This window comes from Schistocerca cancellata, chromosome 1 (assembly GCF_023864275.1).
Source record: "Schistocerca cancellata isolate TAMUIC-IGC-003103 chromosome 1, iqSchCanc2.1, whole genome shotgun sequence".
Lineage (NCBI taxonomy): Eukaryota > Metazoa > Arthropoda > Insecta > Orthoptera > Acrididae > Schistocerca > Schistocerca cancellata.
The window spans coordinates 667,089,979-667,109,340 of record NC_064626.1 but is presented as its reverse complement, the minus strand read 5'-3'; the positions used below and the strand labels follow the sequence as shown (position 1 = coordinate 667,109,340).

At 34.4% G+C, this 19,362-nt stretch overlaps 1 protein-coding gene across 1 annotated transcript in view; it reads left to right on the top strand.

Moving 5' to 3' along the window:
• LOC126092594 (collagen alpha chain CG42342-like) overlaps positions 1–19,362 on the top strand; it is a 614,083-nt gene that overhangs the window by 400,877 nt on the left and 193,844 nt on the right. The window contains exons 20-21 of the mRNA XM_049908319.1: positions 8,079–8,141; positions 14,332–14,358. Of these exons, the coding sequence (XP_049764276.1) occupies positions 8,079–8,141; positions 14,332–14,358 (90 nt within the window). The remainder of the gene's footprint in view (positions 1–8,078; positions 8,142–14,331; positions 14,359–19,362) is intronic.

Genomic DNA, 19,362 nt, shown 5'->3' with positions numbered 1-19,362 from the left:
ATGTCGAGAGTGTTTATCTCCTTTGTCACATGACGTTCTGTCTTCTTTAACTATCACACCTACAGACTCTTGTATTCTATGTTCATGATTTCATCACCACTAACATCACTCAAAAGGTGATGAATTTTAATAGGTGGAACACAAAACAACTTGAGAAAACAAGTGATTTCTTGCTGTTCTTGTAATGAAAACATTGCGATTCCTAATATCAGAAATATTCCTCAGTCTTGCAATGGCCATTAGAGTTCTGTGTGCCATACAGTGCTGACCTTATTATTTGTGGGGACTTCAATGTAGATTCTCTGAAAGAGGGTAATAGGAAAAATGACCTTGAAGTATTACTCGGTTCTTTCAATTTGACACCCGTTATTGATTTTTCTACTCAGGTGGTAAAGGATAGCAGCTCACTGATAGATAACTTCTTTATAGACCAAGATAAGTTTAACCAGATAAATGCTCAGCCTGTTGAGAATGGTCTTTCTGATCATGGTGCACAGCTAGTTACAATATATGCCATAGCTACATTCAGTAATACTAAACATTCCTCCAAAATAGTACATTCAGTCAACGATTTAACAATTGCAAATTTCAGGGAAAGCCTACAGCAGTTAGACTGGGATGAGGTGTACCGTGAACCTGATGCCAATTTAAAATATAATTTATTTCATGACATTTTTGTAAATGCATTTGAAAACTGCTTCCCCAAGAAAATAGTTAAATATACTCGTAAGAAACCTTGTAACAAACCATGGCTTACTAAGGGTATAAAAATATCTTGTAACCTGAAAAGGGAAATGTATCTGACAGCAAGAAAGAGTAGTGACCCAGAAACTATCAAACATTATAAAAACTACTGTGTTATATTAAAAAAAGTTAATAAAAAATCCAGAAGTATGTGTATCATGTCTGAAACCAGCAACTCTGATAATAAAATTAAAACAATTTGGAATATTATTAAAAGAGAAGCAGGTCAACCAAGAGCACAGGAAGACAGTATTACCATCAAATTGAATGAAAACTTTATGAACAAAAAGTCAGAAGTTGAAAATATTTTTAATAATCATTTTCTAAATGTTGTGGATATAGTAGGATCCAGGTGTTCATTAGAAGATGCTAGGCTGTTATCGGAAGAGGCCATACCTATGCAATTTGATACAATTGAAATCTCACCCACTTCTCCCTCTGAAATTAGGAAAATAATAAACTTGCTTAAAAGCAAAAACTCACATGGAATTGATGGCATTTCCAGCAAAATACTAAAAGCTTGTTTTCAATAGATAAGTAAGATTCTCAGCCACCTGTGTAATAGCTCTCTGGAACAGGGCATTTTCCCTGATAGACTGAAATATGCTATTGTTATACCTTTGCATAAAAAGGGGGATAGATCTGATGTCAACAATTACCGTCCAATCTCCCTTCTAACAGCTTTATCCAAAATTTTTGAGAATGTAATGTATTCAAGAGTAGCTTCACATATCTGTAAAAATGAAGTACTAACAAAATGTCAGCTTGGTTTCCAGAAAGGTTTTTCAACAGAAAATGCCATATATGCTTTCACCAATCAAATTTTGAATGCTCTTAATAACCGAACACCACCCATTGGGATTTTTTGTGATCTCTCAAAGGCTTTTGATTGTGTAAATCATGAAATTCTGCTGGACAAGCTAAAGTATTGTGGCATGAGTGGGATAGTACACAAATGGTTTAATTCGTACCTAACTGGAAGAGTGCAGAAAGTTGAAATAAGCAGTTTTCATAATATGCAAAGATCAGCACATTCCTCAAACTGGGGAACTATCAAGAATGGGGTTCCACAAGGGTCAGTCTTGGGTCCTTTGTTGTTCTTAATATATATTAATGACTTGCCATTCTGTATTCATGAAGAGGCAAAGTTAGTTCTCTTTGCTGATGATACAAGTATAGTAATCACACCTGACAAACAAGAATTAACTGATGAAATTGTCAATACTGTCTTTCAGAAAATTACTAAGTGGTTCCTTGTAAACGGACTCTCACTGAATTTTGATAAGACACAGTACATACAGTTCCGTACAGTGAATGGTATGACGCCATTAATAAATATAGACCTTAATCAGAAGCACATAGCTAAGGTAGAACATTCCAAATTTTTCGGTGTGTCCATTGATGAGAGATTAAATTGGAAGAAACACATTGATGATCTGCTTAAACGTTTGAGTTCGGCTACTTATGCAATAAGGGTCATTGCAAATTTTGGTGATAAACATCTTAGTAAATTAGCTTACTATGCCTATTTTCACTCATTGCTTTCATATGGCATCATATTTTGGGGTAATTCATCACTGAGGAATAAAGTATTTATTGCACAAAAGCGTGTAATCAGAATAATAGCTGGAGTCCACCGAAGATCATCCTGCAGACATTTATTTAAGGATCTAGGGATATTCACAGTAGCTTCTCAGTATATATACTCTCTTATGAAATTTGTTATTAACAACCAAACCCAATTCAAAAGTAATAGCAGTGTGCATAACTACAATACTAGGAGAAAGGATAATCTTCACTATTCAAGATTAAATCTAACTTTGGCACAGAAAGGGGTGAATTATACTGCCACTAAAGTCTTTGGTCACTTACCAAATAGTATCAAAAGTCTGACAGATAACCAACAAGTATTTAAGAAGAAATTCCATAGAGGAATTTTTAGATATAAATTAACAAATAAATAAATAAATAAAATAAAAAAATAAAATAAAAAAGTTGTTATATTAACTTAAGTATGTTGTTAAATTAACTTAATTATGTCATGTATTGGAAAATTTGACTCGTTCCACATCATTACGAAATATCGTATTCATGATCCATGGAACTAGTATTAATCTAATCTAATCTAATCTACATCTGTGTCATGCATACACAGAGAGTGCCCACATATTTGTATTTACTACTAGTCCTGAAGGGAAAAAATAATCAGAGACCTTAGAACTTGAACCCATCTTTTATGGTGAGACTTTGAAGAAAAACAAATTGTTGTGATGTAAGAAGATTACTGGGTAGGGTAGATCACATTTTAGCATGTATCTTAAAGAAGCTACCACACAGTTTCCCTCTACTTATGTTATACTTTACTTGTCTGAATTTTACCCACCTTCTCCAAGCTGGGTAAAATTCAGGCAAGTAAAGTATAACATAAGTAGAGAGAAACTTTTATGTTTTGTGTTTAAAGTGACTTGTAACATATTTGTAAGCCTGGTCGACTATTTGGATCAAGAATGTGGATCTGACAAGATAGATCCTTATACAAATAGCTTTTTTGTCTATCTATGCTCAATTACTTTTGTATATAAAAATGAAAAATGCAAACTGAAAACACTTCAGGAATGTTTTTTCAGATTAATGAATAGTTCAAATGTACAAGACCATGAGCAGATGGCCCTGCTCTAGACACCAATATTTTAGGAAACAAATAATTTAATGCAGTAACTGTCACAATCTAGATGTTGTTAACTTGTTGGTGAGAGTCCAATGCACTTGGGTACATGTTAATGCCAAATTAAATATTTCTCCCACCCAAAACCACCACTTGATTGTGAAACATACTTTTCTCTCAAGTCTTGGTATCCCAGCTTTCCCATCTCCTCTGTTATCTCCTTCATCCTTCATTTACTTGTTCTTGTTTGGCCATTTAAAGAGCACATAGAAACTTGAGTAGACTTTATGCTTCTTGCTCTTCTTGCCTTCTGAAAAGTGCTTCATTGCCTCATTATAGGTCTGTTGTCTTTCTGGCGTCCAAACATTTTTATTTTTCATGTTAGTTTTGGTCAGTTGTTTGAATGTGTAGTTATGAGTCTTCATCTTCTGAATTTGTGTAGGTAAAGTAGTTGCCAGTGTGTGAACAGTGACATCTGTGAAATCATTTTGAGTGTCATTTAGTGATCATACCTCAATTTATTGGGTCACATTTATGATGTGGCAGCTTTTCTTGCACAGTCTTGAGTCATATAATTTGCATTACATGTCTGTCAAGTTTCTGACTTTGCAATGTAACTAGATTTTTTGGCCAGGAAACATAGTGCGAACATAGTGCTCTTGAGCCTTTTCACATCCAAATAACATCTTGTCCTTGTGTTCATATATTTTCCTCAATGTCTGTTGTCTTGTTTTCATAATGGCATTCACACTGATGCATAGCATACTTCTGGGAGAAGAATTGTGTAATAGTGGCAATATTTGGTTTTGGTGGATAAGGATTTCTTATTGTGAATTTTCCTGTGATGATATGGATTTTACACAACTTTTCTACATTGATTTTATTGGTGTAATGTCCTTGTCATTGTTCCTGATAGTGTCATCTAAGTGATTCAAATGTTTAACCAGTGTATGTTGCATCAAAAAGTGTCTCAGTTCATGCTTGAAGTACGTGTTGTGCATTTTCTCATAAGATATTTGGAGGCCAATTTTGATAGCAATCTCGTGCAGCTTCTCAAAGGTGTGTTGGTTTCATTGTGAGTCCAGGTATTATTGCTAGGTCATCAGCAGAAGTGTAACTTGTGGTATTTATGTCCCCCCTCCCCTTTAGTTGTGCAATCTTTTGATGAAGTTTCCTGGGGGTGTGGGATCCAGTACCGCAAAGTGGCAAATGAGAAATGCCTCACTAATAATTCACTTTGTTTAATTGTTTGTAAAAATTTTCATCTTTCGCCCTTTAAAATGTCTTTTCATTTTCCTTCCCATCATCTATTTTTTTTTTCTTTTCCAAGAAGGCACTAATTCTTTTGCTACTCTTGAACTGCTGACCGTCTCATCTCATTCCAACTTTTCTATCTATCTATATCGTGATTGCTGTTTCATTGTTAACTTGTGATTCTTCATCTTCTGCTCTGTCCCTGTTGATTCAAATTCCTGGTTTATTTCCCTATTTACTCAGTTTTATCCATCTCTTTTTCATTATTTTTCTTGGGAATATGTCATTAGTTTCAAAAACTAATGAATTCTATGTCCTCTTTTTCGGTCCTCTTTTCCAATTTTTAACTAACTTTTTGTATGTGACTAAGGAAGATAGAGGAAATGGTTTTTCCTTGTAATAACTTGAAAAGTGACATTGCTTCCAAAAATATATCTAACTGCAATGTAATGATTGTTGTAAAGTTTTTATGAAAATGGTTTTAGTAAACAGTAACAATATTAAAAGGAAACCCATTTAAATTACTAAATTTTTAAGTTTGTTCAATCAGTTTTAGTTTTATCAGTCATGTTAACTGCACAATTCAAGTAAACTGAGAAAGAAATTTGTCCGCAGTTGTTCACTCTACCAGTCTCCAATTATAATAACTAAGTTAAATACTTGCTACTTGAACTATAAAAAATATGTAAAAATTGTTGGTTGAAGTTATGTACTTTAACCCATAGAAGCTGTATAAATGTTTGAAATCAGATATGTCCAAGAGAGACTGTGGTGGGGGGGGGGGGGGGGGGGGGGGTGGAACTGGAATCCATGAGCAACACAGCAACACGTGAAATTAGATTGATGATTGATTATCCTTATTGACATAATGATGTCTACTTCTCCAGTACTTCAATACCAGTGTGTATTAGTACTTTAGAAGGGACATCTACATTGCCTACCTCATGGACCATGATGTCTTCAAAATGGGGATTTTCATTTATAATAGAAGAGAACATGTTAAAAGAAAATCATTAATCTACCTTATAAATTCAACCTTACAACAGATCAAGATGAATAACACTGAACATAAATGAAATTTGTGTAAACAAATCAATATACTAAATGAGGATGGCCAAAGTAGAACTGACTTGACTAATGTTAGAAGTCTGACATGAAACAAGTTCAACTACTTAATGAACAGGAGAAATGCTCTTTAATGAAAATGCTGGAAATAGTTACCATTCATGCCAAACCAATACTGTGTATGATTTATTAAAATTTCAGGTACAGTATGTGTAGCAGCTCAGCCTGAGGGGGTTATTTAAGTGTACCTGACTCTTCAACTTACGTCACAGACTAAGAGACTATTTCTGATGTTATTGAATTGGTGTGAATTGTCCTATTATACAACAGATGCGTAAAGTAAGGTTGGCTTTATTATAAGAGAGCTTTGTCATTTGGAGTATCTGTTCTTTGTAACCACAAATTTTAAAATCAAAAAGTCTAGACAAAATGTTTAGTGCTGTAATGAACACAAGTCTTGGCTTGCAGAAGTATATGGCATGGATATCATTAAGACTGTTTTCTTATTTTTTGTCCTGATCATTTTCTTGATAGTAAAATGGGAAAGTATGCTTAAGGAAATGAGGACACCGATCTTGAATGTTATTTGGTGTTAGAAAAATCTGATCATATGGCATTGACAGCTGGGAGTCTGCACCTAGGGAGGTTTGGCAGTCAAGTTGACATCACACTGAGTGGCTTGTGTATTGATGATGATGAAATGGTGATGAGGACAACACAATACCCAGTCCCTGACTGGAGGAAATCTCCAACCCATCCAGGAATTGAACCTGAACCCACTGCATGGCAGTCAGAAACACTGACCACTCAGCTAACGGGGCAGGCATTTAGTTTTAGCAAGTGATACGGCAAGGGGGCATAATTCTGCTTGATGAGAGTATATGCACGTCATGTGTATCTCTGAAAGTATAAGTTATCAAAAAGTCAACTATGTGGATGAAGACAATATATTACAGCTGTTTTTAATTCTTAATATTTGTAGTGTGAGCCTGTAAAGTAGTAGTGAATCGATGTCATTAAGAAAACTTATAGGCTCACTTACTACTTACAATCATTGTTCTGCTTTCAGATGAAAATTCTGCTTGTAGCATAGAGTACACTGAAAAGACCCATTCTTTCATGTTTCAGTGCCTGTTAAATGCTGAATTATATTTTTATTTTGTGAGATAAGGTCTTCCATTGATCCTTGCAAACATGCATTGTTGTCCGAGTGAAACTTCCAGTATCGTGGGCTGTGTTTCATTATCCAAGCTTAAAAGATGGTACTCTACAGACTGAATTGGTCTGACATTCTTAGGAGTAAACATTTGGTAGAATCTTACTTAGCCCCATAATTAGACAATTATCTAGGGCTGTAGCCAGCCAGCCTTTGGCATGTTTTTCTTCCAAGAAACAGTATTCCATCATAATATACAGAGTGTTTCTGTGAACTCTCCAAAAGTAGTATTGAGGCTCATTCTCATTGCATTTTTAACTTGGACCAGAAGAGATATTCTGGTTGCTTAATAAATGAGTATTTAACACAGATGACAAATGTTTGGGTTTGAGGGTTGACATATCAGGTAATTTCATTATTTTTATGTGTTTTCTCACAACAGTGAGATGTCTGTTTAAAAAACATTGGTTTTCAATGTCTAAGTTAATGAAAATAGTTGTTTCAACTGTTGCTATTTTTGGTTAATTTGGATGAGAAAATTCACAGCAGTATCCAGCTTTGACAATGATACACTTGTCAAAAAATATATGTGCCAGCTGGCAACACACTTTTTACAGCACATAGTCTGTGCATTTCGCATTCTGCAGGTACATCATGAAAACCTACAATTTCAATTTAACTTTAATTTTTCCACCACAAGCAAGCTTGCTATTACTTATCTTTATATTTCATGGTTCTTGCTATGTCCAGTATCACAGTACTATGAGAGCTTAAGTGATGATTTTCTTCCTTCTGAATCTTAACTGAGGCATTGCCTGAAGGTACATCCAATCACTTAGAAACAAGTATTCACATTTAACTTTTTTTCTTTCATTTAAACTACTTTTCAACTCTTTTAAGAAACAGTACTATTGCTAATACAATTTATTTTTCATCTTGTCTTATTAACTTATTAAATTCATTGTTATAAGCAATTATCTCTTTCCTGTGTTTCTAAAAGATGTCAGTATTATGTCTGGAGTTACACAGCTTGTTAAACTTAAATCATTCGTGAGAAGTAGAGGTGGAATTCTAGAGAAATGAATTCAAAATGATTTGTTAATGTCGCATATCAGAACAAAAAGACCATTTGATACACACAAAGAACAATATTCTGACACTGGTCATTAAGGTATTTACCATTATTGTCTTCAGGGCCCAATGGGACTCCGTGGAGAGCCAGGTCGACCTGGAGATGTTGGGAAGACGGGAGGCACGGTAAGGTCTACACATTCTTAGACTGGTTGGCGGCGCAGCCATCTACTGCAACTAACAGCCACACAACTCATTCAGTGCCTCAAGTCTTAACATACAGTCAGCCAGTTCCTGATGCTTGCTTGGAGGTGCCGGTTTGTACCTTGCCCACACTCTCCTGCAGACTCAACAAAGTTGATGCACATGGGCAAAAACATTAACCAGTTTATTGAATATTTATTTGTTAACAGAGAAGCTGGCTAAAGAAGGTTGGTGTGTGTTTAGGCATGTGTATGTTAGTTTTGTAATACTTGATTTTGGTACACACAGATCAGTGAAACAATGTTTGTCGTATGGTCCGAAAACAGTATTTCTTCAAATGAGAGCCGGTTTGCATTGTACTTCATGACAGATTATATTCAGAAGTAGCCAGTACATGTATATATATTTATATGAATATTATATTTCAGTATATTACTAATATAAATATGTGTGTGTATATAAACAGAGTTGCCCCAGTTGTGAAGATGTGGCAGACAGTGCTTAAGAAAAGAATTTTGTACAATTTAATATGGCTACTTGAGAGACTGTGACAGTGCTAGCCAGTGAGTTTGTGTGCCAATAAATTCGTTGATGTACGGCTATCATATCTGTAATAATATGAGTCAAAATTTTGTTTTCATAATATTTGAAACTATTGTTCATCTAACAAGCAAACTGCAAAAAATGAAGTTTTCAACATCAGTCACACTGCATTTTGAAACTAAAATGTTATTTAACTGTCAGTTGTTGCATTTGAGGGTACTCTCCAGAAAAGAGTGTATGTTTCACAGTTTCCCTTTCTAGGCCTCAAGGGATGCACTGTTGTTGATCGTAACTGACACGACATAAAAAAATTACAAAATCATAATAACTTGCTCCAGATGTTTTCGGAATATATTCTGCATATTAACTTCAGTGTAAAATGTAATCCAGGTGTATCTGGAAAGTAGTGAGGTGGAGATTCTATTGACAGAATATTTTTTATGTACAAACAGCGTAAAAAGTTCCTTTCTTTAAACCTGGCAGTATTATGTACAGGAATATCAGTAATTCCATTCCACAAACATACTCCTAAAAATTCTAAAAATAATCATGCAAAATTTATCAAAATGCTAAAAGGATATGTCATCCTTTGTTGGATTTGTCATGCGGGAACATTGTGACAGCATTTAATCTGAGAGACATTTCTCTCATAAACAATCTAATGAACTACTGTTTACTGATATGATGACAAGGTAAAATGCAGTGAATCTGCACACAAAATAAATTGGGGATATTTCATCATATTCCTTCTCTACTGTCATTTTATATATCCATTGTATAAATTATGAAACTGTTCGTCTGTGTATTTATTTGTAAAATTTAAACCTGTATAGATGTAAGATAATAATTTGTTGGGAGATTGTCTTCCTTTACTGTGAAATATGTTTAGTGTAAGAATGAAATTGTTGCTTGGAAAATAAATTGGCATGCATGCTGCTAAAGTCTTATCTCTATAAATGCTTCTGGCTTATGCTCAAGCTTTAAGTTGTTTCTCTCAAGTCCAGTGCATGATATGCCATGCTCTGATTTTTGTGGACTTCTTTTTCTGTTTCAAAAGGAATCTTTTTCTGTTTAAAAGTGAATGATATGCAACAGCTGAATATGCTGCCTGCTTGAACATAATCAACCAGAAACAGTTCATTTTTTGATCTCTAGGAGAAATAGATTGTTAATGGAGCCTATAAGATTGAAGAAAACAGCAAGTAACTTGGTGGAAAATAAAATTAATGTTTTTAATACAGAAAGATCATAATAGATAACCATTCTCTTAATTTTGCAGAGTATGAAAAATATATGCAGTTATGACACTGTCTCATAGTGAAAGGTATCAATAATTTGAAGTTTTCATGTATTTCTCTCATATAGCTACAATAAAAGGCCTGGTAGTTGTTTTGAGTGGTACAAGTGAAAAATTATTCATCTTGTTTCATAAGGTTCAAACTTGTGCAGTGTTCAGGTTAAGATTATTGCTTTGATATCAGTAGCACAAATAATACATCTATATATCAAGCTCTGTTTCTGATTTTTCTATGGACTGATATTGTGTTCCCTAACTGAAGCACATCCATCAATAAAATCCTTTAATTCCTTTTTTTAGTTAAAAATAATAGTAAGAATCATTGAAACCCATGAATAGTCCCCTTTTGCAATTGTAAAGTAGTTGATTCGTTATCATGAATAAGTTTTCAGTGATTAGATGTGGCGGTAACAGTTGTTCATTGGGAAATTTTACACAGAAATACAAATGTTAGTCCCACAGTACCTATAAGAACAAAGGCCTAACAATGAAAAATTAAAATCCCTTTAACTGAAAACTTCCAGTTATTTTGTAACAATTCTGAGCTACCTTCTTTTTCAGCTGTATTAACAGGGCTGTGTATCAGCAACATGTATTAACATTTGGCCAGAGCTCTTTGTTACTTAGTCATTGTAGAGAAAGCAAATTCATTCCACATCTTTTAAGCATTAAAAAATCATCTTATTGTTAAAAAAACAAATGACAAAAGAGTCACTTTTCAGCTGTTAAAATAATTAACTCTTGTGCAGTGTTCCTAATTTTCTAATTATTCCATAAAATTATTTGCTAAAGGCACTTTAGACAGTGTTATAATCTGTTATTATATACTTTAATGAACAGTGGCAGTTGTAGTGAACATGGTCTGTGAATGTACTTAATGATGTCCTGTTTTGAAATATGGTCTCTTTTCCACATGTTCCAGTGTACATGTTTTTGCAATAAAAGTATCTTTTCATTAATAAAAAGGGTCACATTGAATAACTGAACAGGTTTTGGGTGCCAGCTACTTTCTTACTGTTTCATTCATTGTAAAAGGTTTGGTGTGATAGCACAAGGTATGAAACTGAGAGGCCTTTCAGGCACTGAAATGTATCAGCTGCTGATCAAAATGTAGAATAAATACTACAAATAAATATGAAAATTAAATAATTCAGTAGCATGTACTGTACTTCATTAGGTGAGGTTTACAATCTGCCATGTAGATGGCAAGGAAGATTGCTTGTGACGCTACGTAATATACATGCTTCAAAATATCAAGCAGTTTCAACAATAATACCTGTATTCATTTTGTCTTATTAATTTTCACATGCATATAGTAAAATGCTTTGAAATATTTGGGTAAAATTTTTTGTTGTAACTTCTGCAATATAAAGTGGTCATAAAAATACAATAACTTTTAACAAATTCCTAAACAGTTCCATGTTTTTGTGTCACATAGTGTTTCCCATAACTTCATGTTACACAGTCGGGGCATTTCAATTTGTGAACTGTCGAATATAGACAACAGAAATTGTCATTGTGATAAATGTATAATGTCAGACATTTTACTGAAATAGTCTGGACGCTGTGATGCAAATCTTTGCTACAAAGTACTTATCCAGGTCTTAACTCCAGAAATACTGTGTAGTTAAATATTGGGTCCCTGTGATATTGTGATATTAATCATTTAATTCTTCCTGACTGATTTTTGAAATGGTGAAATGTCCTCTTTTGAAGTAAAATGCATACCTAATTACTTCTGTTTATATTCAGAGATGAGATAAGTCATTTGCTTTTATCTGAAAGATTTGATATGTATAACTGTATACTAACTACCTTTTTCTGCTACATTGCAATGACAGTTGATCATATAGTCAAACAGAAAAGCAGCCAAAGACATGAATTTGACACATATCTGCTGAAAAGTTTGAAGTGTCATTAAAATCACTTTAGATGAGAAATGTGTACACAAAGAGACAGTAAAAGGAAAGAGAGAGGGTGAGAGAGATAGAGAAAGAACGAGAGAGAGAGAGAGAGAGAGAGAGAGAGAGAGAGAGAGAAACTTTGGTCACTTTCCAGAAGCATTTAGAAGTTGTGAGCAGAAATATGTTTTCCTTTATCAAGAACTATACATGACCCATTTCCTGTCCCTATTTGTTTCTCAAATGGCATTTGCTGAAAGCAATGTAATGTGCGTGTCTCATCCATTAAGTATATTGTTTCCATTGCTTACCATGATACATGGCTTATAAAAGACCATGTTGAATTTCACTCTGTTGTTTGTTGAAGTTCAATTCATCTCATTATGGAGAGTGCTCATTTCCTTAGGAGCACATATGAAATTTTCTGTTTACATCCATTTGAATTACACACTGTACTGAATATTTGCAGTTTTTGTCTTTCAGTGTATTTTAATACAGTTAATTAGGATGCATTAAACTATTTTTAGCTATTTTTGTATCTTAATCACTCATTCCTTAACCCAAGTTACCATCAGCTTCTGTTGTATTGATGATTTACATTTTTCTTTAGAAAACTGAAGCAGCTATGGGAGCACACATACTTTGTAAAATGCACTTTATTAGAAATGAAATACCAAAATTTACTGAAAATGATGCTATGCTTACTATAGCTTATAGATTCTCCTTGACATTGTCTCCTTATGATTTAATAATTTGCTTCTGTAAGTACAGTGTTACAGTTTTCTTGTTCATCATTTTTGTTTTAGCATTAGCTAACTTCTGTTCCTCATTTGTCCATTTATATAAAAAAGCTATAATTTTCTTTTGATTCTTCAGTTTTTTTCTAACACATACTATGCTGTAGAAGGTGTAAAATGAACGTCTGGACTGTTGTGACAAAGACGTGCTCAGTAGTTCAACAATACGAGCATAATGAGTTTTCATCTTCAAGCCCACAGCTGTATTGTTGGCAGGAGGCTGGAGCAGCTATTTTTTTTACTTACAGCTGCAGTCAATGGATGTGGGGTTTCATATTTCATCCACATCTCTTGCATAGTCCAGGTTGAGGTTTGAGTGTGGAATGCCTGCCCTGTGACTATTGGCTACCTGTACAAATAGAAGCCACTCCAGTGTCCTGGCATCAGTCCATCAACACACCTGATGATGACAATTCATCCCATTCACAAAATACAGTGCACAGTTGATACATAAACCTATTTGTCCAAAACTTTTGCTTTGTACTCTTTTTTTATACTTTACCATTAAAGGAAATATAATTGTAAACTGAACTTTAAGCAGATAACATTTGTGAAGTTCAGTTTGCCTGTAATTTTTATCTAAAATTGCTGTACTATTCAATCTATAGATTTTATACTTTTCTGTAAGGTAAACTGTAAAGCATCTTCAGGATACACACTTCATATTGTTGGCATTTGTCATATAGACATGATTTTCATGAACAACTGTCAGCTATAACAATAAATGATGTTATAAAAGGAACTCATGTATTATTTTAGACCACATATTTAAAACAGCTCTCAGTGAAAAATTATTTGCTTAGCTGACTGTATAATGTTTCATATTCATAAAAATTGTTCCACAGTTTTACCAGAACAGTTGAAAGGGACTCTGTGAGATATGAGTAAGTATGCAACCGTACATGCCATATTTTAACTCCTTCTCATATAATTTAACTAGTATTACTTGACAAGGCACACTTAAAGTGAGATGCAAAGAAAAACACGATTTTGAAACTAAAGAGCAGTCATATTGTTATAATATCACTTTCTCCATCCATATCTGTTACTCTCATGTATCCCTGGATAATTTACAGAAAAATAGTAAATCAGGGAAGTGTATGTTCAAATGCAGTCAGTGAAAGAGAAAGATGTGTTTTACCATAACAGGTAACATGTAAAGCCCATGCCACAATAGTGACTGCCACACATCACACTCCTGACTCTTTGCTTCTAGCTTGTCTGTATTCTTTTAGTATGTATCACATCACTGGATTGACTGGATGTTGCTGCCACCATCATTGCTTTTCTTTTTTTTTTTTTTTTTTTTTTATTAACCCTTTCACTGGCGAACTTAATGATGGAAGAAAGTGATTTCCTAAGGCTTTTAAACATGCTAGAATCTAAATTTAACAGGTCAACTGTCATCAAGTAACTAGCATTGGCAAAGAACATTAAGGAAATATATGTTTTAAATATATCCTGTTCTTGAAAAAATGGAGACAGTAAGAAAAAAATGAAACGTGTACTCACAGTGAAAGGGTTACTTAACACAAATAAATGACATGGTTTTGGTTTGAGTTTTTTATGGTTTTATTTGTTTGTATTGTTTCGACATTATTTTATTTTATTTTATTATCTTTTTCCTATTGTAGGGTCCATCAGGCCTCGATGGCATGAAGGTATGTTGAGACAACTTTGTAGTACAATACACATCATTTGTAAATAAATATAAATATTTAATATGTACTATTATATTTAAAATAATTAAGTGTCACAACTTTGCTTACCAATAAAATGTGAAACATATCATATAAACTCGCTGTGCTTGCAGCAGTGTTATACATTGTGTAAGGATAAACACTGATGGGAAGTGTCAGCTTGGAACTACAATGCTGTCTTTCCTATTGGGTTGAGTGATGTTCACATCCACACAGACTTTTCAGACTTCTTCTAAAAGTCTTATTTCTCTAGCCATGGCTTTGCTGATTTTTCTCTATCAAGTCATATTTGTATTTGAGCCATTTGGGATTGATTGTTAGTAGAGGCTACACGTGACAGGTTTGTGGTTACACCATACAAAATTTTAAGAATCTTGTTCTGATTAAAAATATCTTTTTCTCTATAAAAAGTAAAGGAAATTTTTACTATGACAAAACATTTCTTGAAAACAGAGCTTCCTTTGTGTTGTTAACTAATAATAATTCTAAAAAATATTTTGAAAATAAAATTTAATATTTCAAGATGTAGGTATTCACTGAATCATCATGCCACTTCAAGGCCATCATGAAGGAGAAATTTCAGGGATGTGTAAGAAGTCCAGATATAAAATAACTAACAGAATTTTCTGTTCTTTTTTAATAATTAACTACTGTTCATATTGTGTGAAAAATCTGTCCTTACCCAGAATAAATTCAACACAATAAAATTAATAAGAAAGCTGGTACTTTTGAAAGTTAAGTTAGAACTGTTTCTCTCCAACTAGTAACTTAATATGTGATGGTTGAAGGATTTTAACAACAAAGCTCTGCTTGCAATGAACATTGTTACTTGTCATAAGCTTAACAGAAATGTTCATTTTTAGAATCCAGGAAATGTGAAAATATGTAAAAGAAGTAAGTATTCTGGAATAGTTTATTTTTGATTTATGGGGATTCTCAACATCTCTTTTTATTGCTGATGGTACTTTACCAAAGACATTCACACTCAAATACAGAATAGGCCTGCCACTCTGAATTGTAGACAAATATACATGAAAATTATTTTCTGTCTTTTACGATGGTGTTATGATCTATTACTGAAGTGAAACTGTTAGCAACAAATATTATTAGGGAGTAAATGCAATGAGATGTGTGCTAAAGAATTCCAAGATCTTTGAAGAGGCATCTGCAGATTTTTTGGTTATGTCCTTCCACAATGGCCTTGCTGGATGAATATTTCATTTATCATAACAGAAAATCTAGGATGGAATGTAACAATATTATGAGAAGGTTAGTTGTTACTCACCATATCGTGGAGATACTGAGTTGTAGATAAGCACAACAAAAAGACTGTCATGCTATAAGCTTTCGGCAGCAAGGCGTTTGTCAAAAATAGACAACACACACACACACACACACACACACACACAACACACAAGTAAATGCAGCACCTACACACATGACCACAGTCTGGCTCCAACTGCAAGAGAATGTGGTCAATAGACACAAGCAAATGCAGCTTGCACACACATGACCACAGTCTGGCTCCAACTACAAGAGACTGTGGTCGTGTGTGTGTGCATTGCATTTGCGTGAGCGTGTGTGTGTGTGTGTGTGTGTGTGTGTGAGAGAGAGAGAGAGAGAGAGAGAGAGAGAGAGAGTGTCTATTTTTGGCAAAGGCCTTGTTGGCTGAAAGCTTGTGTGAGCCTATCTGCAAGTCAGCATCTCTGCTGTATAGTGAGTAGCAACTATCTTGTTTGTAATATTGTTATTTCATTTAACTTCATTTTTCCCAAGATGAGAATTCTGTAAGACAGTGGGGAGCAAAATAATTCAAAATCAGTTTGTTCTCTGGTCTTCAAGTTCACACAACAGAGGTACTTCTAAGTGCAGACATACTGAACTGAGCTGCTTTCATTAGCTTACTAGCCAACTGTACCTCAATGAATTTTACACATTTTTTCATTTGCTGTCTGACACCTTTAATGGGAATTTGTTGAAGCTTCACATTCTTTGTGCTTGTTTGAAAAATTCATTTTCAGGCCTACTTGATTATCAGTTGTGTGATTGGCTCATTGTGTTTAGGACACCTGTTCATTTGTAAATATTACAAAGTTTGAACAAGTCTTCAAAGTCATTGAAAGATGGTTTTGTTAGGTGAAAAGATGGATATCCGTTACTGGTCCTTGAGAGGCCTATATTTTGTTTCTTAAATCTGAGCTTGATTATATTCTTTTGATGCAGTTTGTCAACAGATATTTTGCTTTGTTTCATGAACATAAAACTCCAACCATGCAACAGAGATGCAATGTGCTGTAACATTTTGGTTTCCTAAATAGAAGTTTATGGTCTGTACAGTCAAGTCCCTAAACATGTCACAGAATATACCAACCCAATAGCTATCACTGTTTTATTACAACTAGGCCCTTGTTTTGAGGCCATTTAAGCATTTCTCAATAGAGAAGCACATAAACAAGTTAAAATGGGAGCCCGATAACAAGTTATATACTGTAAACCGAATCACTAATCAAGTGTAGGCTGGTTTCCAAAGTATTAGAGTTAGATACATGGGGGGAAGATTTTTGTTTATCTGAATTCTTATATGTTTATGTCACTACTTATTTAAACCCACAAGAAAAATTTTATAGAATGATTTATTTAACTACAAAGGTAGTGTAAAGGTGCTTCTATCAGACAAGTGCAAGATTTTGGTATTATATTAGAAACATCATCTGACTCCTAAGAATTACCACTTATAGTTTTCTGTCGTGTAATTAAAATTAATTCTATTTAAGAGGGATGCAATTAATACCATAATATTACATGTACCCAAGTAAAATCTTGTTTTGCACACGATCAAAGTCACTGGAAAGGTCATAATTTATAATGACATCCTATCTATTATTACTTAATTCTTGTAAGATTTCCTTTGGTAGATTAAATATGACATGACTTTCTCTGCAGTCAAACTGTAAGACAACCCACAGTTATGCAATAAACATGTGGTACTGTTTCTCAAACCCATGTAAAAGGCTTGCAGGTATGATCAGAAACTGTAACTAAATGTAGCTTGTTTATTTTCGTTGATATAGATAAGTGCCACTATTGGGAGCCTGTGAGGGCTGTAAATAAAGTAGTGGCAACATAGTCCAGTTCAGACAATCACAGGAGTTGGACACTTGCAAATAGGATACAAGAGCTATCCTGTAGCAATGCTGTAGTGTGTAATGTGCATTTGAGGAGCATCCTGCTGGAACTGTTCCCGGGTGGCTTTGAAGTGACAAGTGTTGATTTCACTACTCTAAAGCAAGTTTGTTTTCAAAAGGTACTTAATGTTCGTGGATTAAAATCGAGGTTTCTCATGGCAAAAATTCATCAGAATGCTGTCAAGGATTACATGAAGCCTTTGGCGAGAATGCATTATCATATAGGATGGTTGCACAGTGTGTCAAGACATATCATGTGGGAATCTGACTGCAGATTTGCACTGTACAGATCTGCTATCCATTCCTCAAGATCAGATTGACATCTTAAGTGGTCTCATTTCCATAGACCATTAAAGAGTTGTCTGGAAATTATTTGTGGAGGTTGGTCTCAGTCATTAAACAGTGTGCCGTGTACTGGCAAAATGTCTTAACATGAAGAACATTGCATTTCACATTGATTCACTAGTGTACAGAAATGGCACCAGTATGCACCGAATGACTTCCATCTGGACAAATACCGCAAAGAAGGAGACACATTGCAGAGTACTGTCACCATTTAAGAGATGTGGAAACAAGCCTGTGAGCTGAATTAAAAGCATGAGTCGAATACATGGTATTACCGAGGTCTGCCACATTCACAGAAATTTTAACAGAAACCCAGTTGTGTGAAGCTTATGTTGATTGTGGCATATGATTCTGAGCTATTACTCTTATGCATGCTGTGGGCTGAGGGACAACCTGTCAACAGCGACTACTATCGCTGATTTTTGGATGCAGTATTGGAGTCCACGCAGGTGACAAAACCAAACCATGTCCATTGCAAGATGATCATCCTGTTGTGTTGCATGACAATGCACATTGAAATGTCATAAACAGTGTCAAGTTGCTATTGAAATGGTTGCTTGGGAGGTTCTGAAAGATCCTCTATACTCACCAGACACGATTTCTTTTTACTTGGACTTGTTTCCCAAGTTGAAGGAACCAATCTGAAGCTGTGAATTTATGACATGGCATCTGTAATCCACACAGTGAGGTGCTCTGTCATTGTCATCAGCAGAGAACACCTTGCCAGTGGTCCCCAGCTTCTTCCTGACATTTGGAGAAAGGTGAAGACTTTATCGATGACTAAATTAAAGAAATGTAATGCAGTTGTACTTGTTAGTTGATTAAATATTGTGTTCTATCAATGTTGTCACTGTGTTATTTACAGCCCACATAAGTTCATCATATAACAGCGGTGTTCCTATCAAGACTGAATGAGGTATTCATAACTTTAAGAATGCTGTCATAACCATAACCATAGTAATATAATGTTGTTGTGGTTGTTGTTGTTGCATTCAGTCCAAAGGTTGGTTTGATGTAGTTCTCCATAGTAGTCACCCTGTGCAAGGCTCTTTGCCCTGAGATAACTACTGCAATCTACATTCATTTGATCCTGCTTACTGTATTCAAGAGTTAGTCTCTCTCTACAATTTTTACTCATGTATTTCCCTCCATGACCAAATTAACTATTTCTTAATGCCTCAAGAAATCTCCTATCAGTCAGTCCCTTCTTTTAATCAAGTTGTACCATTAATTTCCATATTTGCCAGTTTGATTCAGTATTTATTCGTTAGTTATCCAATTTGCCCATCTAATAATCAACACTTTTCTGTAGCCCAATATTACAAAAGCTTCTATTATCTTCTAGTCTGAACTGTTATGGCAGCCCAGTGTTCTGGTAAATTGAATAAGGTTTATGAGTAGAGCTAAAATTGTAAGACTGAGGTTTTCATATAGA